Source organism: Pristiophorus japonicus, chromosome 10 (assembly GCF_044704955.1).
Source record: "Pristiophorus japonicus isolate sPriJap1 chromosome 10, sPriJap1.hap1, whole genome shotgun sequence".
Classification (NCBI taxonomy): Eukaryota; Metazoa; Chordata; class Chondrichthyes; family Pristiophoridae; genus Pristiophorus; species Pristiophorus japonicus.
Window position 1 is genome coordinate 47405650 of NC_091986.1, and position 26563 is coordinate 47432212.

The window sequence follows — 26563 nt, forward strand, 5'->3', positions numbered from 1 at the left end:
GCTCCAAGTGGTTACTGTTGGGAAATTTAGTCCCTTCATCAAAGCCTCTTTTTTTTCCTCGAGCAAATAAAATTCAAGGAAGGGTGATTGTAAGGAGTTACGATGCCTGATGATCGTATTTCTGGTGTGGAGTAGGGCATGCAGTTTTCTTATGGTGGGATTGTTTGCAGTGGAAAAGAGAGCACTTTCCCATTTCAGGCTTTTAGTACTGTCATCAAGCACTCAAGTTATATATAGTACAGCCAACCATGGAGTAACACTCCCTGTAGTTTTTCCAACATTATGGCTCATTTCCTGCCTTTCTTCCCCCCCCCCCCCCCCCCCGACCACTGACATTTTCAATTTTCCCCACCAGCTGTCCAGCAACCTCTGAGTGAAACTGAAAATTTAAGCTAATTTGGGACATTATTTTGAGCCCATCCCTGATCAAAACTGGCCTGAGAATGCCTACCTGTTTTCTAGGGTCAGTTGCATCCTACAAATGGAGGAGACTTTCATTCCATCAGTCTGGGCAGGAGTCGAACCCCATACCCGAGATGTCTAAAGTGGGGCTCTACCCAGTGGGTCTCTTCATTCTTAGTAATAGTTTGATTCTTCTGTGGGCTCAATGGATGTGGTTTTCCAAGGCGATTCTGGAGCTACTGGTAATTCAAACTTTGTACAACCTCAGAGTGTACCATTTTTAAAAAGTAGAATCCATTTCAATGTGGAAAAGCATGTGGTATATTAGACACCACCCCCCACCCCATGTATATTCTTGTAAAGGATTAGGGCTAGTTCTGCGTTTCCAGTGAGAAGCACGGGTCAGAAAATCACCAGTGTTGACCTCTTGGTCTCTATACTTCATTACATACATGTAGAGTGGAATCAACCTAGACTAAACCTCAGCCACCCGAAGGCTATTAAATAAGCCCCCTCTGGTTTGGTTGTACACCAATGATTTTGCTCACTGGGGGAAGGGCCAATAATGGGAAGGGTGTCATCAACTGTGAAAATGTAACTCTGCACACTTTCTCCTTGGTAGTTATTATGTGAGCCTACTGCTTTCGCTAAGCTTTAGTTGGTATGTACAGCAACCCCTATTGCAATCACCCAGCTGCCCATTCAATACACTGATGCGTGTTGTCTGAGGTCCCATGTTACTATGCAATGATATGGGTGTAATATTTATGAAACTAGGCAGAGTCTGAAAGGTCAGGATGCCTTCATGTTATGAAACAATAGTATTTGCTATTCAAAGGCAAGAGGAGCTGATCTTTGCTGTTTAGTTCTGTGTAGCGAGCTATCTGTGGCAATGTTTCTGAAGAGCAGCTCAGTATGGCAGAATTGCAGTAATCAAAGAAGAAGTAGATCCGACCAAAATGCCATGCTATGCGAAGCTGAAATGTACTCCAAGCGAGGTTTTGGGCTGTTTATTCATTTAGTGCGTGCCAACCACACACACACTACCTGAAGAACTTGCAGTTACATAGCGCCACTCACAACCCCGGGGTGTCCCAAAGCCATTCATAAATGATTGAACAGTGAATGTGATATTAAACGTGACCTTGCTTGTTGAAATGACTTGACACTCAATGCAAATGTGTCTTTTGGTCTTAAAGGCATATATTAATATGTGTGCATGCTTTCCTTCCAGGACCCAGTAAAGGATGGAGAGGCAAAACTCAAGGCAGACTACATGCAACTTTTTGAAGACATGCAAACTGCATTCCGTAGTCTAGAAGACTAAAACTAGTTGTCTCTGAGAATACTTGAAACGAAACCCGGTTTGCCCAGTATTTATAGCTGTGTTGTTTTTTTTTGTGTTCTTGCATTCCTTTTCTACATTGAACATCTTAAATGTTTTGATGTATTCGATGTACAGTCATTGTTTCAACATTCAGATGGAGTTTGATAGACCTAGTTTATTCTGGATGTGTTTGTATAAGTGTGGGATCTGCTTACCAGTAGTGAAAACAAGTCAGTATTGTGTCTCTGCCATAACTGGTATTGTACACCCTTGGTTTCCTGTAACTCACAGGCCAAGTTCACTTTTAAATCATTGCAGAACCAAATGTGATCACCTTTATTTTTTAAATGTAAGTCAATGGCATATATGCGCTGTAAGATGTCCATGTATACATAAGCCTCTGTATATATTCAAAATAGTTATCTGCACTATTGCAATCGTAAAGCTCTAGTCTTACCTTGGATTCAAAACATTCAGAAGTAATCCTGTTTTGGCATGAAGTACAAGATCAACTTTGAAACGATTCTTGATGTGTGAAGAAACTCTCGTGTGACCTTTTTTTTGCCAGAACAAAGCTACCTTAGGGAAGGGGGAATGATGTAACAGTGAGCGGGAATACCAGCTCCAATCCTACCAGCATCACTAGCAACTGATGCTAATGGACACTGATGAGATGCATGAAAAATTTAGCTCGACAGAATTTAGCTTTTAGATTTTTCATTAGTGAGCAAAGAAACTCGGCTAGTCCTGTGCAACACCAATTTCAAACCTTGCAACAGAACCAAAGATAGCTTGTACTGCAAATTAAATAAAACAGCTGAAGGCTAGGTTCTAGGACTTAGTTATGTAAGCTTTGCATCCTTCTCTACCTTGATCTACAGTGGAATTTTGGATAAAGCTCTTGCTCTAGCCTCATGTACAATATGTGTTGAGCTTTGAGTCTGCTTTGATTTGCGTGTGAAATTCAGACTAACTGCTTTTCTTAGTTAAACTCAAAATTTTCTTAACTTGGATCTTTGGGAGGCTTTTCAATAGAAAGCAAAACATCTTCATCCTTGTGAAACCGAAGAGCCAAACACTTGGCTGTTCTCAACAGAGCCTGTCAATCCGTGATTTTAAAAGGGTCAGTCCACAAGAGTTTATAATAAACTTGCTTTTATTGGATTGTGAAACTGATTCTAGGGCAAGTTGCGTGCACAGAGAGAGGTTCAGGAAGCCATCGGTACCGAATACTGCATCAGGTTAAGAGAGTCATGTGTGGAGTCAGGTCTAAAAAAAGTACAGTTGATCAGAAATATGCTCAATAACCAATTCTGTTGCTTTCCTGCTGAAAGATAGTCGAGAAGTGGATGGTCATGTACAAGTTAATGATGTGGGCCAGAAAACAGAATCAAAGAAGTTAAGAGAAAAATTGACATGGTAAGGAAGAATGCAATGAAGCTAAGGTTTTCCTGTAAGGTTCAAGTAAGGTTTGTAAACCAGAAAGGTGGGCTTAGGGAGGGGTTTTGAAATGAGCAGAAACTGTGTGGTACATTGTACTTGCCAGTGTTACCAGTTCAAACACCGGATTGGTGTTAGTGCTCCTACTTATGTGGAATGTGTTTTTTTTTAATAACTCCACTTCTATTTTATTTTTCAAGCACTTTTCTTGTCCTCAGAATCATTGTTACACCTCCCAAGAGCATGGTCCCTGACCCTTGGCCCAGAATGTTTCCAGGTGTGGATAACGTTTTCTGTTTTCACAAGACAATCTGGTTTTTGAGGTGTGACTGGATCTGTGTCTGAAGTGCTGCACTGTGGGGTAAGCTAGTTGCATCAATGGTCTGAGTTGAGTGAGGTATTCTAGTCTGTCTGTGTTTAGCATTGTTACATAATCTTCAATCCTATAAAAGGGTATTTTATTTTGGAGATAACTGATGCAATGTTGCCTTCCAGGAGATTAGATTATCTGCATTACTAGTTTGTCTAATGGAACGACTGAATAGCTGTTATCAGAGTGAGAATCCTATTCCATTACTATTCCAGTTAAGTATGGTTAAAGTATGTGCACAAATAATGATTACAAATTGTTCAGTTCTCATAGGGATACATCTTGTGAGTTTGCCTACTAATGCATTGCTTTGGTGTTATAAATGATTTCATATTCCTGCTACTCTAAGTTTGATATTTGTAACTGTTCATTATGATGCCCATAGGGGGTGGGGAAGCCAGATTAGAGCATAACTCCTGGAGTTGGGAAGGAAATTGCAGCATAGTTTAGTTTGGAAAATATTCACTGCTCTTTAATAAATGCATGGAACTAGTATAATGCTAATGTTTCAGTGCATGTTAGAATAGGTTAATCTCTTGAAGTCCTGTATTCCAACACAAAACTTAGAGGGTTCATTATCATGATTAACATGCAATTATTTTATTTTTGAGTCTTCACGAATATTAAGGCCGTTGCAATGCATTAAAGCTCTTGTGCCAGTTAGATAAATTATCAAAAAAACTAATTTATATTGTAAATCTTCTATTAGTTATGCAATATTTGAGATTTCTAGATTTAACTGCTTTCAGTTCAATTCTGATGACCAATTTGAGCTTACCAATATTTTTTTAATTGTGCAATCCTTGTAATCATTATGGAAATTAGAAAGTAGTCTACATTATTTTTGTTTGAAATTGATTGAAGGAGTCTAACTCTGATCGGTTCATCAGTCATATGCAGTTGTTTATTGATTTTAACTTTGAACCACTTCTAAATGTCCACAATCCATTTTGTCCTCTGAAAAGCAAAGAAAATGTTAAAGCCTATTTTGTAAATAATCTTGAATTTGGCTCTTAGCATTTCAAATAGCATTTTTTTCCCCAAAAATAATGCAATGGCTCCTTTTTTGAAGATGATTTGAACACTTTCAAATTCCTTTTGAAAAAGTTCAAAAGAAGCAAGGCAGTGCTCTCTGCTTACTAGTGCCTGAAATGTTGGAGCTTTAGCAAGAAAGGACAAGCAACTCCAGAGATGAAGGTCTGCAGCATATGGAGGACATTCTACACATCTGCAACAGAGAAGATGGTTTCTTCAAATAACACCATTTTCATAAGCAGTAAATGCATGTAATTCTGCTTCCTGTTGTGTGAAAATGGACAGTCACTGTACTTCAGTCATTCCCTCTAATAGAATTCATGTCAAAAACCTTGTAATGCAGCAAATAGCAATGAAATGTGGGTGTAATTAATAATTATCTTGCTGCAACAGGTATTAGAATATATTGGGAATTAAAGCAACGATGCAACTGTACATTGTGATTAATGTTAAGGCAATAATTGCGGTATTTTTTCCAGTTTTGACGATGGTAAATTTCACTGCTCAGTAAATGATTTCTGTGTGCACAGGATGGTTACATTTTTCATATTTGTTGGGTCATTGTGCAAAATTGTAAAAAATAAAAACGAATAAAAAGTTGCAATGGTGTCCAGTGCTCTGCAGTGGCCTCGGAATCAGCCCTGGGACCTTTACTGTTTGCCATATGTACAAAATGATCTTGAAGATATTAAAATGGTGTCTGATGCCAGTAATGTAGGAAGGTGATAATTGGAAGAAAAGGCTATTCAAAGATCTGCGGACCGATCAGCACTTCCTTCTCAGGAACTAATGTTAAGGGCTGGGGTTTGCTCCGATTAGTGAGTTGGTAGCAGGGTGGGGCTTCTGCCTATCCATGTGACCCTTGTTGAGGTTTCCTGCAGTGCCTGGGGGCTGGTATACAGCAATAAAACTGTTGAGTTTGCCTCTGTTTTGAAAGCCTGCAGCTAATTGAAGGGCCACAAACATTTTGTCCATTCGGAAGCCACACCAGAGAATGTGAAAGATTGCAAGGAGGAAGGAGCAGCCTTGGGGAATGAGAAGAGGTCAGTATTTGAAAGGGATCCAGGTTTTCTGATGCATCCATCCATCGATGCCCTACTGGCTGAAGTGGGGCTCGAAAGAATAGCATCCTAGGGACTGGGAACAGGAAGCCCCATAATAATTTCCAAAATTTGAGTGCATATGAAGTGTTGCACTGTGTTAGATGGTGCACAGGAGAGGATGAGAGCTGGGCAAGTAGGAGGTGTAATGCCAAGAGCAGATTGGTGAAGGGCAATTGAGAGTACAGTTAGACTCTACATACTTTGATATTTGACATGAAGCAGAGAGGGATTGAAGTGGCCACTATTTTGTCAGAGATGTGACCTTACACAGCTTAAGATTTTGTGTGTGCGTCTTCAGGGATGGCTTGAAGAAGGAGGGGAACCTGTCAGCAGCAGTCAGGTACTTCAGCTGTGCAACTTCCCCATCCTCACCAACTCCATGGCCTCTTGCATGCCCCTTCGAAAGACCTATGGATTTAGGGAGTACCAAGCTTGAGCACAAGCGGTGAAGATTTCTACACATATAATTCAGGTGAAGGGTAAGTGGGAAGAGTCCCCTACATGCCTCTGCATCACAATGCAGAAAGTCTGCCACACCATGCCGAACGCCAAGGAGTGTGTTTCAGAGATGACTGCAGCAAAAAGGATATTGAGTGATATTTGAGTGACAAATACCATTGCCTCAATAGACGAGGTCAGCTTTAACATGAATCTTTCACAAGATTCCAAGACTTGGGTGTATTTGGTTTGGTTTCACACTGACCCAGTACCACATGAGATAGTGGGCTGAAAGGAGTGGTAAAAGATGTCATGGTTACTCTCGTGTGAAATAATGAGCCTCATTCCTTGAGGCCTCCTCCAGTGCCAGCCGTGCAGTTATATTTGTCATACAAAATGATTCAGTGAACAGAATTCAAAGGAGAACAGATTTATATTATTTATTCACCCTCTAGGTACAAAATCAGGATTTCCCACGGGGAATCACTGATCCCTTTGCTTAATTGCAGCTCACTTTGTGATTTACTCTGGTCAAGGAAGCTCATTATCAGAGTCTCCTTTCATGAAATCTGCAGGGACTCCTCAACTCAGGAAGATAACTGAAATTTGCCAATTTACTTTTGGTGTGTGATGGATCAATAATAAATTCAACAATTGTGGTGAAATGAAATGTATATGTACATTTAATGTGGAAGGTACGAAAGTAACAAACCATGCTATGGTAGGCAGATGCATAATTAGTACAAGTATAGCCACAGCCGCATGTAGGGTCTCATTCTGGTGCTAGGCTTTGGTCGTCTGTCTCAGAATTGCTCCGTTGCTGGTAAACCAGGACAATGTTCTGCACTGTTGAATTTGGTTCTTATGTGGTTAAATCACATTCGTCTGTTCTATAATCCTTAGCCAAGGGAGATTCTGTGGTGTTTTGACCAGAGGAGGTTGCGAGGAGACCTCATTGAGGTGTACAAAATATTGAGGGGCCTGGATATAGTGGATAGCAAGGGCCTATTTCCATTGGTGGAGGGGTCTATTACGAGAGGGCATAGTTTTAAGGTGGTTGGCGGAAGGTTCAGAGAAGATTTGAGGGGGGCTTCTTCACGCAGAAGATTGTAGGGGTCTGGAATTCACGGCCTGGAAGAGTGGTGGATGCAGTAACCCTCAGCACATTTAAAAGATGGTTGGATGGGCACTTAAAGTGCCTTAACCTGCAAGGTTAAGGACCTAGAGCTGGTAATTGGGATTAGACTGGATAACCTCTTGTTGGCCGGTGCAGATATAAGTACTGCAGGGAATCTAATATAGCCAGGGTGATTTGGACTAGTTTTGATCGCCCGGATAGGTCGGAGAGGAATTTTCCCAGATTTTTATTTTCCCCAAATTGGCCTGGGTTTTTATCTGTTTGTTTCTCCCAGAGGATCACATGGCTCCGGTTGGGGTGGAGTGTAGAATGTTTCAGTGTAAGGGGTGTTGCAGTTGTGTGAGGTGGGCTGGGTGGTCTTTACCTTTCCGCCATTGTTCATAGGTTTATATGTAACCTGACTGAGGGCAATGCGGCTCTTTGTTGGCCGGCACAGACACGATGAGCCGAAATGGCCTCCTGCGCTGTATTTTTCTATGTTATAGCAAGAGTGGAAAGTTTGTAATGAAAGTTAAAAGCATCACATGAAACCATGCTTTACACTGGATGAACTGCTTACAACATATAACCTAAAAGCAGGTATATATCATACTGTTTATATTTGCACCTAATGCCACTATATACTCCCCGTTCCATACTAACCAGTACAGCTCAATGTTCATTAGCTACTGACTAGATGCTACAAAAAATCTGTGCAACATTCAAAACCTATCGACTGAATGCTTCTAGCTTTCTCCCTCTTGGTATGCTTGTCCGAGTGTTCAACGCTGTAGCCAACTCCCATATTGAGCTCATACCAAGAGGTGACTATGAACAGAAAGCTATTGTATGTGGCTACTTTTCTAGAAACCCCTTCCCATCCCTTGCTTGGTCACATTGAATCTGTTATGACCAGTGTCATTTGTGTGCAACTTTATTAGTTCAGACTGATCATATTTGTGGATTTCCAATTCTGATTTTGTTTTTATTTGAAGTTTCTCTCAGCTAGCTTGGATTGTTTATTTCTTGTTAGGTTTCTTAAAAGGAGGTCGAAGTGATGGTTCCTATGTTGCTAAAAGTATCCACCTTACTGACACAGTAGGATCGTTATTTCATCAGGCTTGTTAAGATGAATCTGCTTTTCGAGCAGAACGTGGGAATAAAAACCTATTTCAAGTAGATCTTGGGGCTTAGCAAAAGCAGCACTAGCAAGGGTAGAGCTTTCATATTCCACGAGAGAGAGAGCTATGGGTAAAAGATTGTGATAACATGAAAGCCCAGAAGTGAGAATGGATCACCTGAGATCCACATTCCTGTAAATCCAATATCCCAAGTGAAGGATAGCAGTAGAGTGGAAAATGTTTCACTTGGAGCGGCCATTGCCAGCATCAAGTCAGGTACAGCGTAGCTATATACAGAGTAAAATACTTTTAATAATGTGGCTGTCACTCCTAATTTTGACTCTTATTTTTGTATTAAACTTCTCAAAATTGATACTAATGTTTAATTATCCACATCACTGAAGAAATCTCTATGAAGAGGAGGGAAGCTGAATGTAGGAACAGCCATCATATCAAGTAACTCAGACAGTGGATCAACGTTGCATTTATTTCTGAGCTATGTTGGAGCATCTCGAGCTGCAGAAAAATAAAAAGTTATTAGTACCAGAAACCAGCAAAGAGTCTTGTAGTGGAACGCAAGCATACCAGGTATAGCTTACATAATTACAGAAAAGGAGCTCTTAATAAAACTGGGTTTTCCTGCATCATGTACAAGTTAATTGATTTTTACCTAACCTGTACCATGGGCAGTTAAAGGACACTAAATGCCTGTGAGTAATAATTTTTCAATTTTCCATTTGAATACTTCTGTTTAAAAAGTGAGTGCCAGATATGTTTGAGATACTGAGCCCAGCAGTATGAGGCAGTGACATGAACTGTACAGATGTGATTAACCCAAGGATTAGGCATTCCTGTAATTTCTTTTAATGGAGACCTGCCGTTTGTGTCCTGATCACACAACAGATCGCCTTTTCAATCTGAGCAGCCATCCCACATAGTCATGAATGAGTCACAATTTCTTTCAGCTGAACATTAAGATTGAAGTCATCGTTCTTGGAACCTGCCACAAACTCCACTCCCTTCACACAGTACTGAGAATATTATTTTTGAACAAGTTTCTGCGATCGCAACCAAGACTCCAGGATGGTATGTTGCCTCCCTGGTGCAAGGATCAAGGATGTCTCGGAGCGGCTGCAGGTCATTCTGGAGGGGGAGGGTGAACAGCCAGTTGTCGTGGTGCATATAGGTAAAACAATTGGATGAGATCCTACAAACTGAATTTAGAGAGCTAGGAGTTAAATTAAAAAGTAGGACTTCAAAGGTAGTAATCTCAGGATTGGTGCCAGTGCACATGCTAGTCAGAGTAGAAATAACAGGATAGCTAAGATGAATATGTGGCTTGAGGAATGGTGCAGGAGGGAGGGATTCAAATTCCTGGGACATTGGAACCGGTTCTGGAGAGGTGGGACCAGTATAAACCAAGCGGTCTGCACCTGGGCAGGACCGGAACTAATGTCCTAGGGGCAGTGTTTGCTAGAGCTGTTGGGGAGGGGGATGGGAACCTATGGGGGCAGAAGCAAAAGATAGAAAGAAGAAAAGTAAAAGTGGAGGGCAGAGAAACCCAAGGCAAAAATCAAAAAGGGCCAGATTACTGCAAAATTCTAAAAGGACAAAGTGTGGTAAAAAGACAAGCCTAAAGGCTCTGTGACTCAATGCGAGGAGTGTTCGTAATAAGGGGGATGAATTAACTGCACAGGCAGCTATTAACGAATATGATATAATTGGGATTACAGAGACGTGGCTCCAGGGTGACCAAGGCTGGGAACTCAACATTCAGGAGTATTCAACATTCAGGAAGGATAGACAGAAAGGAAAAGGAGGTGGGGTAGCATTGCTGGTTAAAGAGGAAATTAACGCAATAGTAAGGAAGGACATTAGCTTGTATGATGTGGAATCTATGCGTAGAGCTGTGGAATAACAAAGGGCAGAAAACGCTAGTGGGAGTCGTGTACAGACCACCAAACAGTAGTAGTGAGGTTGGGGACAATATCAAACAAGAAATGAAGGATGCGTGCAATAAAGATACAGCAGTTATCATGGGTGACTTTAATCTACATATAGATTGGGCTAACCAAACTGGTAGCAATATGGTGGAATGGATTTCCTGGAGTGTCTTCAGGATGGTTTTCTAGACCAATATGTTGAGGAACCAACTAGAGGGTTGGCCATCCTAGATTGGGTGATGTGTAATGAGAAAGGACTAATCTTGTGCGAGGCCCCTTAGGGAAGAGTGAGCATAATATGGTAGAATTCTTTATTAAGATAGAGTGACACAGTTAATTCAGAAACTCGGGTGCTGAACTTAAAGAAAGGTAACTTTGATGGTATGAGACATGAAATGGCTACAATATTCTGGTGAATGATACTTGAAGTATTGATGGTGGATAGGTAATGGCAGACATTTAAAGATCACATGGATAAACTTCAACAATTGTACATCCCTGTCTGGAGTAAAAATAAAACAGGGAAGGTGGCTCAACCGTGGCTAACAAGGGAAATTAGGGATAGTGTTAAATCCAAGGAAGAGGCATATAAATTGGCCTGAAAAAGCAGCAAACCTGAGGACTGGGAGAAATTTAGATTTCAGCAGAGGAGGACAAAGGGTTTAATTAGGAGGGGGAAAATAGAGTATGAGAAGAAGCTGACTGGGAACATAAAAACTGACTGCAAAAGCTTCTATAGATATGTGAAGAGAAAAAGATTAGTGAAGACAAACGTAGGTCCCTTGCAGTCAGAATCAGGTGAATTTATAATGGGGAACAAAGAAATGGCAGACCAGTTGAACAAATACTTTGGTTCTGTCTTCACTAAGGAAGACACAAATAACCTTCCGGAAATACTAGGGGACCGAGGTCTAGCGAGAAGGAGGAACTGAAGCAAATCCTTATTAGTCAGGAAATTGTGTTAGGGAAATTGATGGGATTGAAGGCCAATAAATCCCTAGAGCCTGATAGTCTACATCCAGAGTACTTAAGGAAGAGGCCCTAGAAATAGTGGATGCATTGGTGATCACCTTCCAACAGTCTATCGACTCTGGATCAGTTCCTATGGACTGGGGGGTAGCTAATTAACAACACTTTTTAAAAAAGGAGGGAGAGAGAAAACGGGGAATTATAGACCGGTTAGCCTGACATCGGTAGTGGGGAAAATGTTGGAATCAATTATTAAAGATGAAATAGCATCGTATTTGGAAAGCTGTGACAGAATCGGTCCAAGTCAGCATGGATTTTTATGAAAGGGAAATCATGCTTGACAAATCTTCTAGAATTATTTGAGGATGTAACTAGTAGAGTGGGCAAGGGACAATCAGAGGATGTGGTGTATTTGGACTTTCAAAAGGCTTTTGACAAGGTCCAACACAAGAGATTAGTGTGCAAAATTAAAGCACATGGTACTGGGGGTAATGTATTGATGTGGATAGAGAACTAGTTGGCAGACAGGAAGCAGAGAGTTGGGATAAATGGTTCCTTTTCAGAATCGCAGGCAGTGACTAGTGGGGTGCCGCAGGGTTCAGTGCTGGGACCCCAGCTATTTACAATATACATCAATGATTTAGATGAACGTATTAAATGTAATATCTCCAAGTTTGCAGATGACACTAAGGTGGGTGGTGGTGTGAGCTGTGGGGAGGATGCTAAGAGGCTGCAGGGTGACTTGGACAGGTTAGGTGAGTGGGCAAATGCATGGCAGATGCAATATAATGTGGATAAATGTGAGGTTATCCACTTTGGTGGCAAAAACACGAAGGCAGAATATTATCTGAATGGTGACAGATTAGGAAAAGGGGAGATGCAACGAGACCTGGGTGTCATGGTACATCAGTCATTGAAAGTTGGCATGCAGATACAGCAGGTGGTGAAGAAGGGAAATTGCATGTTGGCCTTTATAGCAAGGGGATTTGAGTATAAGAGCAAGGAGGTCTTACTGTAGTTGTACAGGGCCTTAGTGAGGCCTCACCTGGAATATTGTGTTCAGTTTTGGTCTCCTAATCGGAGGAAGGACGTTCTTGCTACTGAGGGAGTGCAGCGAAGGTTCACCAGACTGATTTCCAGGATGGCAGGACTGACATATAAGGAGAGACTGGATCGACCGGGCCTGTATTCACTGGTGTTTAGAAGAATGAGCGGGGATCTCATAGAAACATTTAAAATTCTGAATGGATTGGACAAGTTGGAGGCAGGAAGAATGTTCCTGATACTGGGGAAGTCCAGAACCAGGGGTCACAGTCTAAGGATAAGAGGTAAGCCATTCAGGACTGAGATGAGGAGAACTTCTTCACTCAGAGAGTTGTTAACCTGTGGCATTCTCTACCACAGAAAGTTGTTGAGGCCAATTCGTTAGATATATTCAAGGGGGTGTTAGATATGGCCCTTACGGCTAAAGGGATCAAGCAGGAGGGAAGTAGGAAAGGGGTACTGAGTTGAATGATCAGCCATGATCTTATTGAATGTTGGTGCAGGCTTGAAGGGCCAAATGACCTACTCCTGCACCTATTTTCTATGTTTCTATTTTTCTTCCTCGATTCAGCTACACCTCTATCCTCAGTACAGCAAGTTTAAATATTTTGAGCACAACAGATGAATTTCACTTCCCACCTCCTCTATCACTGAGATGATGCTTTTCATGCCTAAGCATTGCTGAAAACACGTGTGACCTGCTGTTCATCCTGAGAAAAACCTAGGTCCATTCATAGTGTGTCAAATGTGGACACTTGGTTGTTGATTTTACCCATAACTTTTAAAAGCAATAGCAACCTATTGGCCTGGATTTTGCGTTGAGAATAACAGCGAGGCTAAAAGCGCTCACTGTAATGGAGTAAATTGGACAGCAAATTCCAGAGTACACACATGCGGAAATTGGGAAGTTGTGGTCCGGGTTACTCTCCTCCTCCGCAGGCTGCACTATAACAATACCTCCCAATTGACTCAGCAATGAAATCAATGTAAGTGAGTAAAGTTGCTGTACTTACTCACGAGACACCGACTAAACATGGCAGAAAAAGTTAGGACTGGTAAATTCATGTGTAAGTGAATGTTTAACAGCGTGATAAGTTTTAATTACTGCCAACCAGCCTGTCTGGCACTGAAAATTTAATTTTACAAGTGTGGTGTCTCATTCCTTCAGAATTTAATTAGTGTTGAAGATTTTTTAAATATTCAAATTTTTTTTTTACTATTTCCGTCCGTCTCTTTTATATCTCTATTAATCCCTTCTTTCTTTCCCAATCTTTATTTCACTTACTGTACACAATTTAAATCTAATGTATACTTCCTGGTTTATACTTCTTGGTTTAGAATCTGCGTGGCTCAGTGAGAATTCTTCAAACTGATTGGTTGAAGAGCATCGCTGATATTTTATCTGCACACAGACGTCACAGATCGTCTGTAGATGCCATGCTGGATTGCATGCCCAAAGACAGCAAGTCTACACTCAAAAGCCTCTCGTAAACTCTGTGGGCAGTGTAGTGAATGGCCATTCCTTCACTGCTGACTGCAAAATCTGGGCCATAATTTTCAAAATGCAAGTTATGTCTGGGAATTTCCTCAGAGTTTTACATGTGTAAATGGGGTGTCTGCCATAAGTCTGGTGACGTTACAGTGGCAAAGATGGACGAGCTCCTAGGAATTCCCCATTCAATGTCTTATGAAGGCTCCAAAATTGCAGCTGTTGTCATCTCAGCTGTGGAAACACAGCTCTTTGCCTTGCCTACTCCTGTTCCTATATCTTATGTTCTTATTAGGAATCAATTCAATTAAATCAGTCGTCAATAGAATGTGTCTAATATCAACTGAGGGTTGAATTGAGTTGAATTGCCAAACCTAAACATTGTATATTTAGCACCGTCAACAACACCCATGTGGTCTTCTTCATGATTGGGAAATTTTTAGAAACCAGCAAAGGACGACGAAAAAAATAATAGCAAGAAGATAGATTATGAGAGTAAACTAGCAAGAAATACAAAAACAGACAATAAGAGCTTTTACAGCTATATAAAAAGGAAGAGAATAGCTAAAGTAAACATTGGTCACTTAAGAGGATGAGACTGGGGAATTAATAAATGGGAATAGGGAAATGGCAGTGACTTTGAACAAATATTTTGTATCGGTCTTCACGGTATCCCATTTATTGATAATCAAGGGGTTATTGGGAGGCGGGGGAGGGGGGGGGACTTAAAACAATCACTATCACTAGAGAAAAAGTACTAGGTAAACTAATGGAACTAAAGGTGGAAAAGTCCCTCCTGGACCTTATGGCCTGCATCCTAAGGTCTTAAAAGAAGTGGCTGCATTGGTAATCTACCAAAATTCTCTGGATTCTGAAGAGGTCCCAGCGGATTGTAAAACCGCAAATGTAACGCCCCTATTTAAGAAAGGAGGGAGACAGAAAGCAGTTAGCCTAACATCTGTCATTGGGAGAATGCCGGAGTCCATTATTAAGGAAGTAGTAGTAGGACATTTAGAAAATCATAATACAATTATGCAGAGTCAGCATCGTTTTACGAAAGGGAAATCATGTTTGACAAATTTGCTAGAATTCTTTGAGGATGTAACAAGCAGGGTGGATAAAGGGGAACAGGTAGATCTAGTGTATTTGGATTTTCAGAAAGCTTTTGATAAGGTGCCACATAAAAGGTTACTGCACAAGATAAAAGCTCACAGGGTTTGGGATAATATATTAGCATGGATAGAGGATTGGCTAACTAACAGAAAACAGAGAGTCAGGATAAATTGGTCACTTTCAGGTTGGCAAACTGTAACTAGTGGGTTGCCACAGGGTTCAGTGCTGGGGCCTCAACTATTTACAATCTATATTAATGACTTGGATGAAGGGACAGAGTGTAATGTAGCCAAATTTGTTGATGATACATAGAAACATAGAAACATAGAAACATAGAAACATAGAAAATAGGTGCAGGAGTAGGCCATTCGGCCCTTCTAGCCTGCACCGCCATTCAATGAGTTCATGGCTGAACATTCAACTTCAGTACCCCATTCCTGCTTTCTCGCCATACCCCTTGATCCCCCTAGCAGTAAGGACCTCATCTAACTCCTTTTTGAATATATTTAGTGAATTGGCCTCAACAACTTTCTGTGGTAGAGAATTCCACAGGTTCACCACTCTCTGGGTGAAGAAGTTCCTCCGCATCTCGGTCCTAAATGGCTTACCCCTTATCCTTAGACTGTGACCCCTGGTTCTGGACTTCCCCAACATTGGGAACATTCTTCCTGCATCTAACCTGTCTAACCCCGTCAGAATTTTATATGTTTCTATGAGGTCCCCTCTCATTCTTCTGAACTCCAGTGAATACAAGCCCAGTTGATCCAGTCTTTCTTGATAGGTCAGTCCCGCCATCCCGGGAATCAGTCTGGTGAACCTTCGCTGCACTCCCTCAATAGCAAGAATGTCCTTCCTCAGGTTAGGAGACCAAAACTGTACACAATACTCCAGGTGTGGCCTCACCAATGCCCTGTACAACTGTAGCAACACCTCCCTGCCCCTGTACTCAAATCCCCTTGCTATGAAGGCCAACATGCCATTTGCTTTCTTAACCGCCTGCTGCACCTGCATGCCAACCTTCAATGACTGATGTACCATGACACCCAGGTCTCTTTGCACCTCCCCTTTTCCTAATCTGTCACCATTCAGATAATAGTCTGTCTCTCTGTTTTTACCACCAAAGTGGATAACCTCACATTTATCCACATTATACTTCATCTGCCATGCATTTGCCCACTCACCTAACCTATCCAAGTCGCTCTGCAGCCTCACAGCATCCTCCTCGCAGCTCACACTGATAGGTGGGAAAGCAAGTTGTAAAAAGGACACAAAGAATCTGCAAAGGGATATAAATAGGTTAAGTGAGTGGGCAAAAATTTGGCAGATGGAGTATAATGTCAGAAAATGTGAGGTTATCCACTTTGGTAAGTGGAATAAAAAAGCAAATTATTACTTAAATGGGAGAGACTACAAAATGCTGTACTACAGAGGGATCTGGAGGTCCTTATAAATGAAACACAAAAAGTTAGCATGCAGGTGCAGCAAGTAATTAGGAAGACAATGGAATGTTGGCCTTTATTGCAATGGGGATCGAGTATAAAAGTAGGGAAGTCTTGCTACAACTGTACAGAGCATTGGTGAGGCCACACCTGGAGTACTGCGTGCAGTTTTGGTCTCTTTATTTAAGGAGATATATCTTTGCATTAGAGGCAGTTCAGAGAAGGTTCACGTGATTGATTCTCGAGATGAAGGGATTGTCTTATGAAGAAAGGATGAGCAGGTTGGGCCTATACTCATTGGAGTTTAGAAGAATGCGAGGTGATCTTATTGAAACATATAAGATTCTGAGGGGGCTTGACAGGGTAGATGCAGAGAGGATGTTTCCCCTTGTGGGGGAATCTAGAACTAGGAGCCATAGTTTCAGAATAAGGGGTCACCCATTAAAACGGAGATGAGAAGCAATTTCTTCTCTCAGAGGGTGGTGAATCAATAGAATTTTCTACCCCAGAGAGCTATGGAGGCTGGGTCATTGAATATATTTAAGGTGGAGATAGACAGATTTTTGAACGATAAGGAAGTGAAGGGTTATCAGGTGCGGGCAGGGAAGTGGAGTTAAGGCCAAGATCAGATCAGCCATTATCTTATTGAAAGGCGGAGCAGGCTCGAGGGGCCAAATGGCCTGCTCCTACTCATATTTTTTATGTTCTTACGACTTTATTTTTGAAGATTGTATCAATAGAATATTCAACCCATCATCTTTGAATGGCTGAATTTCAAAGAAAAGGAATTAATATATTTATAAAGCAGAAATGTTCTGTATTGGTCTAATGATCAAGACCATCTACCTCTTTCATAGAATCATAGAAATCACAGAAATTTACAGCACAGAAGGAGGTAATTCGGCCTCTCGAGCCCAAGCTGGTTCTTTGAAATAGCAGTCGTGCTTAGTCCCACATCCCTGCTTCTTGTCCGTAACCTTGCAAGTTCCTCATCCTCAAGTACCTGTCAAACTCCCTTTTAAAATTATTTATAGAATAGAGTGTTCCAGATCCTGACAACCCTCGGAGTGAAAAGAATTGTCCTCGTCTCCCCTCTAGATCTTTTGCCAATGATTGTAAATCTATGATCTTATTGAATGGCGCTGCAGGCTCAAAGGGCAGAATGGTTATTGACCCACTCGTCGGAGGGAATCAAAATCCCTCATCGTCTTAGAAAATAGGTGCAGGAGTAGGCCATTCGGCCCTTTGAGCCTGCAGCCCTATTCAATAAGATCATGGCTGATCATTCACCTCAGTACCCCTTTCCTGCTTTCTCCCCATACCACTTGATCCCTTTAGCCATAAGGGCTATTTCTAACTCCCTCTTGAATATATTCAATGAACTGGCATCAACAACTCTCTGCGGTAGAGAATTCCACAGGTTAACAACTCTCTGAGTGAAGAAGTTTCTCCTCATCTCAGTCCTAAATGCCTTACCCCTTATCCTTAGACTATGTCCCCTGGTTCTGGACCTTTCCAACATCGGAAACATTCTACCCGCATCTAACCTGTCCTGTCCCGTCAGAATCTTATACATTTCTATGAGATCCCCTCTTATCCTTCTAAACTCCAGTGAATACAGGCCCAGTCGATCCAGTCCCTCCTCATATGTCAGTCCTGCTATCCCAGGAAACACTCTGGCAAACCTTCGCTGCACTCCCTCAATAGTAAAAATGTCCTTCCTCAGGTTAGGAGACCAAAACTGAACACAATATTCCAGGTGAGGCCTCACTAAGGCCCTGTACAACTGCAGTAAGACCTCCCTGCTCCTATACTCAAATCCCCTAGCTATGAAGGCCAACATACCATTTGCCTTCTTCAATACCTGCTGTACCGGCTTGCCAACTTTCAATGACTGATGTACCATGACACCCAGGTCTCGTTGCACCTCCCCTTTTCCTAATCTGCCGCCATTCAGATAAAATTCTGCCTTCGTGTTTTTGCCACCATAGTGGATAACCTCACATTTGTCCACATTATACTGCATCTGCCATGTGTTTGCCCACTCACCTAATCTGTCCAAGTCACCCTGCAGCCTCTTAGCGTCCTCCTCACAGCTCATACCGCCACCCAGCTTAGTGCCATCTGCAAATTTGGAGATAGTACTCTCAATTCCTTCATCTAAATCATTGATGTATATTGTAAATAGCTGGGATCCCAGCACTGAGCCCTGCGGCACCCCACTAGCCACTGCCTGCCATTCTGAAAAGGACCCGTTTATCCCGATTCTCTGATTCCTGTCTGCCAATGAGTTCTGTATCCACATCAATACATTAACCCCAATATCATGTGCTTTAATTGTGCACACCAATCTCTTGTGTGGGACCTTGTCAAAAGCCTTTTGAAAGTCCAAATACACTATATCCATTGGTTCTCCCTTGTCCACTCTACTAGTTACATCCTCAAAAAATTCTAGAAGATTTGTCAAGCAGGATTTCCCTTTCATAAATCCATGCTGACTTGGACCGATCCTGTCACTGCTTTCCAAATGCGCTGCTATTTTATCTTTAATGATTGATTCCATCATTTTCCCCATGACTGATGTCAGGCTAACCGGTATATAATTACCTGTTTTCTCTCTTCCTCCTTTCTTAAACAGTGGTGTTACATTAGCTACCCTCCAGTCCATAGGAACTGATCCAGAGTCGATAGACTGTTGGAAAATGATCACTAATGCATCCATTATTTCTCGGGCTACTTCCTTAAGTACTCTGGGATGCAGACTTTCAGGCCCCGGGGATTTATCGGCCTTCAATCCCATCAATTTCCCGCCTAATAATGATTTCCTTCAGTTCCTCCTTCTCACTAGACCCTCGGTCCCCTAATATTTCCGGAAGGTTATTTGTGTCTTCCCTCGTAAAGTCAGAACCAAAGTATTTGTTTAACTGGTCCGCCAATTCTTTGTTCCCCATTATAAATTCACCTGAATCTGACTGCAAGGGGCCTACGTTTGTTTTCACTAATCTTTTTCTCTTCTCCTATAGAAACTTTTGCAGTCAGTTTTTATGTTCTCAGCAAGCTTCCTCTCATACTCTATTTTCCCCCTCCTAATTAAATCCTTTGTCCTCCTCTGCTGAATTATAAAATTCTCCCAGTCCTCAGGTTTGCTGCTTTTTCTGGCCAATTTATATGCCTCTTCCTTGGATTTAACATTCTCCTTAATTTCCCTTGTTAGCCACGGTTGAGCTACCTTCCCCGTTTTATTTTTACTCCAGACAGGGATGTACAATTGTTGAAGTTCATCCATGTGATCTTTAAAGGTTTGCCATTGCCTATTCACCGTCAACCCTTCAAGTATCATTCGCCAGTCTATTCTAGCCAATTCACGTCTTATTCCATCGAAGTTACTTTTCCTTAAGTTCAGGACCCTAGTCTCTGAATTAACTGTGTCACTCTCCATCTTAATAAAGAATTCTACCTTATTATGGTCACTCTTCCCCAAGGGGCCTTGCACAACAAGATTGCTAATTGTCCTTTCTCATTACACATCACCCAATCTAGGATGGCCAGCCCTCTAGTTGGTTCCTCGACATATTGGTCTGGAAAACCATCCCTAATACACTCCAGGAAATCCTTCTCCACTGTATTGCTACCAGTTTGATTAGCCTAATCAATGTGTAGATTAAAGTCGCCCATGATAACTGCTGTACCTTTATTGCATGCATCCCTAATTTCTTGTTTGATGCCCTCCCCAACTTCACTACTACTGTTTGGTGGTCTGTACCCAAATCCCACTAGCGTTTTCTGCCCTTTGGTATTCCGTAGTTCCACCCATACCGATTCCACATCATCCAAGCTAATGTCCTTCTTTACTATTGCATTATTTTCCTCTTTAACCAGAAACGCCACCCCACCTCCTTTTCCCTTCTATCTATCCTTCCTGAATGTTGAATACCCAGCCTTGGTCACCCTGGAGCCATGTCTCCGTGATGCCAATTACATCATATCCGTTAATTGCTGTCTGCGCAGTTAATTCGTCCACCTTATTCCGAATACTCCTCGCATTGAGGTACAGAGCCTTCAGGCTTGTCTTTTTAACACACTTTGCCCCTTTAGAATTTTGCTGTAATGTGGCCCTTTTTGATTTTTGCCTTGGGTTTCTCTGCCCAAGGGTAGACCAATGCTCCAGGGTGACCAAGGCTGGGTATTCAACATTCAGGAAGGATAGATAGAAGGGAAAAGGAGGTGGGGTGGTGTTGCTGGTTAAAGAGGAAAATAATGCAATATCTTTTGCTTCTGCCCCCATTCTACTTCCCTCTGTCTCCCTTCATAGGTTCCCATCCCCCTGCCATAGTAGTTTAACCCCTCCCCAACAGCACGAGAAAACACTCCCCCAAGGATTTTGGTTTCAGTCCTGCCCAGGTGCAGACTGTCCGGTTCGTACTCGTCCCATCTCCCCCAAAACTGGTTCCAATGTCCCAGGAATTTGAATCCCTCCCTTCTGCACCACTCCTCAAGCCACGTCTTGAAAACCTCTATTAGGTCATCTCTTAACTTTCTGTGTTCCAAAGAGAACAGTCCTAACTTTTCCAACCTCTCCTCATAACTGAAGTCCCTCATCCCTGATAACATCCTGGTAAACCTCTTCTGTACCCTTCCTATGGCCTTTACATCTATCCTGAAACGTGGTGCCCAGAATTGTCCACAATACTGCAGCTGAGGCTTTCTAAGAAGTATTTGTCTCAAAATCTACAAGACTCCAGAGTGACTTGTCGGGCCGGTTTCTTTAGTTAACCCCTTACAAGCTATCTCCAGACCCACAGTACTGTGTTGCGCTGTTTAGCATCTTTCGTTTTTTACATGCTTCTGTAAGTTATCCTTTTGAAAATGATACTGAATAGTAGATTAGCTAATTACAAAAACCATCTTGCACGGTTGATATTATCCAATTTCTCAATTGGCATGTGACGTAATAGAATCCTTTGGACTATCTAGAATGCAGTTGTACAGGGCCTTGGTGAAGCCTCACCTGGAATATTGTGTTCAGTTTTGATCTCCTAATCTGAGGAAGGACGTTCTTGCTATTGAGAGAGTGCAGCAAAGGTTCACCAGACTGATTCCCGGGATGACAGGACTGACATATGAGGAGAGACTGGATCGACTGGGGCTGTATTCACTGGAGTTTAGAAGAATGAGAGGGGATCTCATAGAAACATATAAAATTCTGACGGGACTGAACAGGTTAGATGCAGGAAGAATATTCCCGATGTTGTGGAAGTCCAGAACCAGGGGTCAATGTCTAAAGATAAGGGGTAAGCCATTTAGGACCGAGATGAGGAGAAACTTCTTCACTCAGAGAGTAGTTAACCTGTGGAATTCTCTACCGCAGAGATTTGTTGATGCCAGTTTGTTGGATATATTCAAGAGGGAGTGAGATATGACCCTTACGGCTAAAGGGATCAAGTGGTATGGAGAGAAAGCAGGAAAGGGGTACTGAGGTAAATGATCAGCCATGATCTTATTGAATGGCATACTCCTGCACCTATTTTCTATGCTTCTATATTATCTTAAATCTGAAGATTGCTAATCCTGAGTAACCTATCCTGTTTACTGCACTATGTAAATTTGAAGGTCTTGTCTCAGAGGGAGCATTGGTTCATTTATGGAAACTGCAATTGCTGTGAAACAAAGAAAGATAATCAACTCATAACATATATTACCATTTAATTTCCACTGGTGTGAAAGAACATTTGCTGGAATTGTAAAAATGACAATAAGCTGCTTGTGCCAAGCAGACAGTTGGCAATGGAATGAGTTAAAATTTGCTCCTTCTAGTTGTTTAGACTTTAAGTTGAAATTTTAGGTGACAGTTTCAATGGATGTTTAATGAATTGGTACAGTGCAAATTTAGCTCACCTTGTAGTGTGTCTGGTTTTTGACATGGCATCTTTTCTCTGAAACGTGGCACAAAAATTGCCAAAAATCCAACAAAGACGCCAATACTTGCTGCAATAATCCCAATGGTAGTTCCTAAGGTTTCTTTAAAGCCAAAAAGCCCTAGAAGATAAGATGAAAAAATCTACACCAAGTCCTGACATTTAAAAGCACCTTAATCAGAAAAACAACATGTTACTCTTTAAGTGCATTTTAATCTTACCCCAGCTTTTTGTGCAGCTCCCCTCCCCTTCGACCCACCATTGGCTATGTATCTTTATCTGTCCAGGCCCCATGCTCTGGAATTACCCCCTTAAACCCCATCTGTCTCTCCACCTCCCTTTCCTCTTTTAAGACATTCCTTAAAACCCACTGTTGACCATTCTAATATCCCTTCTTTGGTTCAGTGCCCATGTTGAAACATCTTGGGACTTTTTCCTCAATTATTGGCACTAAATAAATGCAAGTTGTTGTTGTCATAATCTTTATTGCTGAATGAAGGTCTCCACAATAGACCAAATTAGCCTTGGAACCAGCTCTTACAATACGAGAAATTGAGTCCTTATCTTTTTATCTGGATTCGATATTATGATACTATATGTGAGTTCTATCTCTGCTATCTACATAAAGAAAGAAAGACTTGGATTTATATAGCGCCTTTCACAACCTTTCGCAACCACCGGACGTCTAAAAGCGCTTTACAGCCAATTAAGTACATTTGAAGTGTAGTCACTGTTGTAATGTGGGAAACACAGTAGCCAATTTGTGCACAAGCAAGCTCCCACAAACAGCAATGTGGTAATGAGCAGATCATCTGTTTTTGTTGTGTTGATTGAGGGATAAATATTGGTCAGGACACCGGGGATAACTCCCCTGCTCTTCTTCGAAATAGTGGCTTCAGTTTAACATCTCATCCAAAAGATGGCACCCCCGACAGTGCAGCACTCCCTCAGCAGTGCATTGGAGTGTCAGCCTAGATTTTTATGCTCAAGTCCTTGGAGCAGGACTTGAATCCACAACCTTCTGGCTCAGAGGGAAAAATCATCATCATAGACAGTCCCTCGAATCGAGGATGGCTTGCTTCCACGTCAAAAAGTTCACAGGTGTTTCAATGAAGGACCTAAAATTCCAGGTCCCAAACTAAATCTTGAAGGGTGGAAGACGCCTGTGCGTGAATTTTTTTAACCTGTGGTGACCGTTGCACACCAGCCACCACACGGGCTTGACAGAGCTAGGTCTTGATCCAGTAGCAAGGATTAACCAAGACAACTGGAGACCAGCTCTGCTGCACGGACCTAGTGCGCACACATATCGCAGTGTGGGCTGGCCCGTGCTACCTCTGGGCCCTCGTCTCTTCTGGGCCCCAAACTCACGCCTCTCCTGGATCCCGATCACATCCCTCTACAATCTCTCACCGCTCCTTCGCCCCGACCGCACCGCTCCTGCCAATAGTTATCACACGTACAAGGTCCCAAGGTACTACCCACTGAGCCACAGCTGACACACATAATCTGTTGAGTATCAACCCTACACAGCAATAGTTGTATACTAAGAATGTATTATTTAAATGTAAGCATTCAAAACACCAAAACCATAATGGTAAGACTTACATCACCAATTTGTAACTAGAAATTAGAAGCATTTACTTTTTTAGAACAAATTCCTACATTATAAATGAGTGAAATAAATGCTGCAGTCTGTGTCACTGAAGGAGGTTACAGAGATAGGGGAGGCCATAGAGGGATTTAAAGATAATTACATCAAAGCACACCATTAATTGATGAAGTAATTTGTTATATTCGAACGAACATTTCAGAATTGTTTAGCTGTGAAAAAATACAATATAAAGTTACCTGTTTTTGATTTCACCACGAGGTGTGTACCATCACCAGTTAGTATTGTCCCATTAGGAAGTATTATAGTACAGAAATAAGTGCCACGATCACTCTCGGCGACATTGAAGATTGTCGTGGAAGCATCTCCTTTTGATAGATGCCCACTTAGAAACGCTCGACCAGAATAGTTAGCAGAGTCAGTTGCATTGTCTCTTACAATAAGTAACTTCCCAGAGAGGTCTTCCTTGTACCACAATACAGAGAGTTCATCTGAATAAGCACCATTATTGTGATATTGGCATGGCAATATCACCGACTTCCCCTCCTGAACTTTCAGTTTGTCAATACCCTGATCCACAGATGGCTGTTGTGGTTGGGCTAGTACCTCTTCTGTGATAGGTGTTTCAGCACTTTCGGTTTCATTTGACACCACACTGCTTTCAGTAACTAATGCATCATTCCCAATAGGCAGAAGGGTGGCTGTTGCAACTGTTTTCAAAACCAAACTTGTGTTTGTCATCATGTTGTCTCTTCCATTAGCCATAGTCTGATTCTGAGGTGTTTCCAGATGAGAGAAGACAGACATGGTTCCACTTTCAGCCACATGGTGAGCTTTGCTGAATACAGCTGTTTATATTGCAATGAAGAATTAATCAGATTGTTCATTCATTGTAACTCGGAGAGAGAGGCAAAATTGCCTGTTATGAATTGGTAAACCCGTTTAAAAGAAATGCACTGATGATTTTGCACAACGCACAAAGGAACTTTCCCACCTTGAAGTTCAATAGATAGCAGCTAAATTCCAAAATCATTAATAGTTATTATTCCCCATAGCCTTCAGTGCCTAGAACCCTAAGCTCTGGAATTCCCTCTCTGCCTCTCCTCCTTTAAGGCGCTCTGTAAAACCTACCTCTGTGACCAAGACCTGTCCTAATGTCTCCTTCTTTGGCTCAAGGTCAATTTTTATCTGATTATGCTCCTGTGAAGTGCCTTTGGACGATTTACTATGTTAAAGGCGCTATATAAATGAAAGTTGTTGTATATTAGGTAAATATTTGTTTTTAAGTTTCCACGGTTTAGTGCATTTTTGCTGCTTATGCCTATCATTGAGAATTAAACCTGAAATGAGATCTTCCTTGGGACAGTAAAACTTAATTTAGCACCAAAAATATCAAAGTGAAAGAAAACACAGCTATCGAGACAGCTTCTCTAAGCAAAATTGCCAAATTAGTGTTCTATAGAGTGAGCACCTCACCCACAAAAAACTGGGCTAAAATTGTTGAGCTTATTTCACATAGACTTTTACAGCAAGAGCCTTTTATTCCCATAAGTCTGTGCTGCATGCAAACCCAAATCCAGGAGGTGAAAGTACAGACTTTTAATGGCACCACCATCCGATCTCCCTATTGCCCAAAGGTTGAATATTTCTCTTAGAGGTAGCATTTGTAACTTTTCAAATTCGAATGTCTTCCAAGTGGAAGTTATGTGAAGTGGAAGTGCCTCTCCTCCTCTCCCCACTTGCTTGACCATGGAGGAGGTTAAAGCAACCAGGGTGCAATGCCCCATCAACCTGAGATCTTCCAACAAGTTGTAAATTCATCCCCTGATAATTGCCTCTTGGGACAATGCAGTGAAGCTTACGAGGTACAACATCAGGGGGTGTTCACTGATATTTTGGGGGTTATTTTGGTGACAGGGTGAAAACAGGCGCTAAATGGATGCTGTGCTCATAAGACACACCTGATTGAAGGTCTGCCTGCAGGCGCTAAAACAGACACCTGCAGGTTTAGCACTCAAGCGTGATAAGACATCATTTTCATAGAGCAGTATATGTAGGCTCCACGCACCCATTTCCACTGAAGGCGTGGCGTGCGCAAGCTGACTCACAGCAACAGGTTTCAGGATGGATCAGGGACTGAGTGAGAGGGCACAAAGGTTCTCGGATGGGGCACAGGAGGTCCTGGTGGAGGAAGTCCAAAGGAGGAGGATGTCCTGTACCTGCGGGGGGCGGGAGGAGAAAGCAGTCTACTTTGTCCTCCTATCCCTCCTCTCCTGCTGGTGCTGCTCTGCTTGATCTCATCTCCTCCTCCTATTCCTCCTGCAGACCAAGGGGAACCCTTATCAAAATGCCCATGACCAAGCACTCCCTTTCTCCTATAAAGTGTCCAATAAGATGGAGTAGCACAGCGCTCACTCTTTTTAGATGCAGTCCTCAGAGAATTTCCAGAATAAATGTTGGTGAAGTCTTGACAAAGTGTCGCAGGAAGTCTCCCGATGTGTTTCAAAAGTCCTCTTCAAACCTCCAGCAGCAAATGAACATTAACGGTGTTATACCATTAAGTAGCACTCGAAATCCTCAGCAACGACTTGTTTACTCCCAATCAGCTGCTCGCTGTTAGGAGAGGGCGTTAGGTCAAGCGCTATCCACCAAAATGCCACGCAGCCTCGTTAATGAGCGCTAGCAG

General features: G+C 42.0%; 2 protein-coding genes across 3 annotated transcripts in view; one reads left to right on the plus strand and one right to left on the minus strand.

Annotated features, from left to right (window-relative positions):
• The window catches only part of atp6v1ab (ATPase H+ transporting V1 subunit Ab), a 59946-nt gene extending 54772 nt beyond the window's left edge, over positions 1-5174 (plus strand). Inside the window, exon 15 of the mRNA XM_070891791.1 lies at positions 1637-5174. Coding sequence (XP_070747892.1) covers positions 1637-1729 — 93 coding nt within the window. The 3' untranslated portion in view covers positions 1730-5174. The remainder of the gene's footprint in view (positions 1-1636) is intronic.
• Positions 5175-6655: 1481 nt separating this feature from the next.
• Positions 6656-26563, minus strand: part of LOC139274730 (uncharacterized) — a 31827-nt gene continuing 11919 nt past the window's right edge. Inside the window, exons 2-5 of one of the 2 annotated variants that reach the window (XM_070891415.1) lie at positions 24117-24725; positions 22246-22386; positions 16093-16187; positions 6656-8869 (exon numbers count right to left, since the gene is read on the minus strand). In XM_070891415.1, the coding sequence (XP_070747516.1) occupies positions 16141-16187; positions 22246-22386; positions 24117-24725 (797 nt within the window). In that variant the 3' untranslated portion in view covers positions 6656-8869; positions 16093-16140. The remainder of the gene's footprint in view (positions 8870-16092; positions 16188-22245; positions 22387-24116; positions 24726-26563) is intronic. The other variant, XM_070891416.1, reaches the window with a different exon arrangement.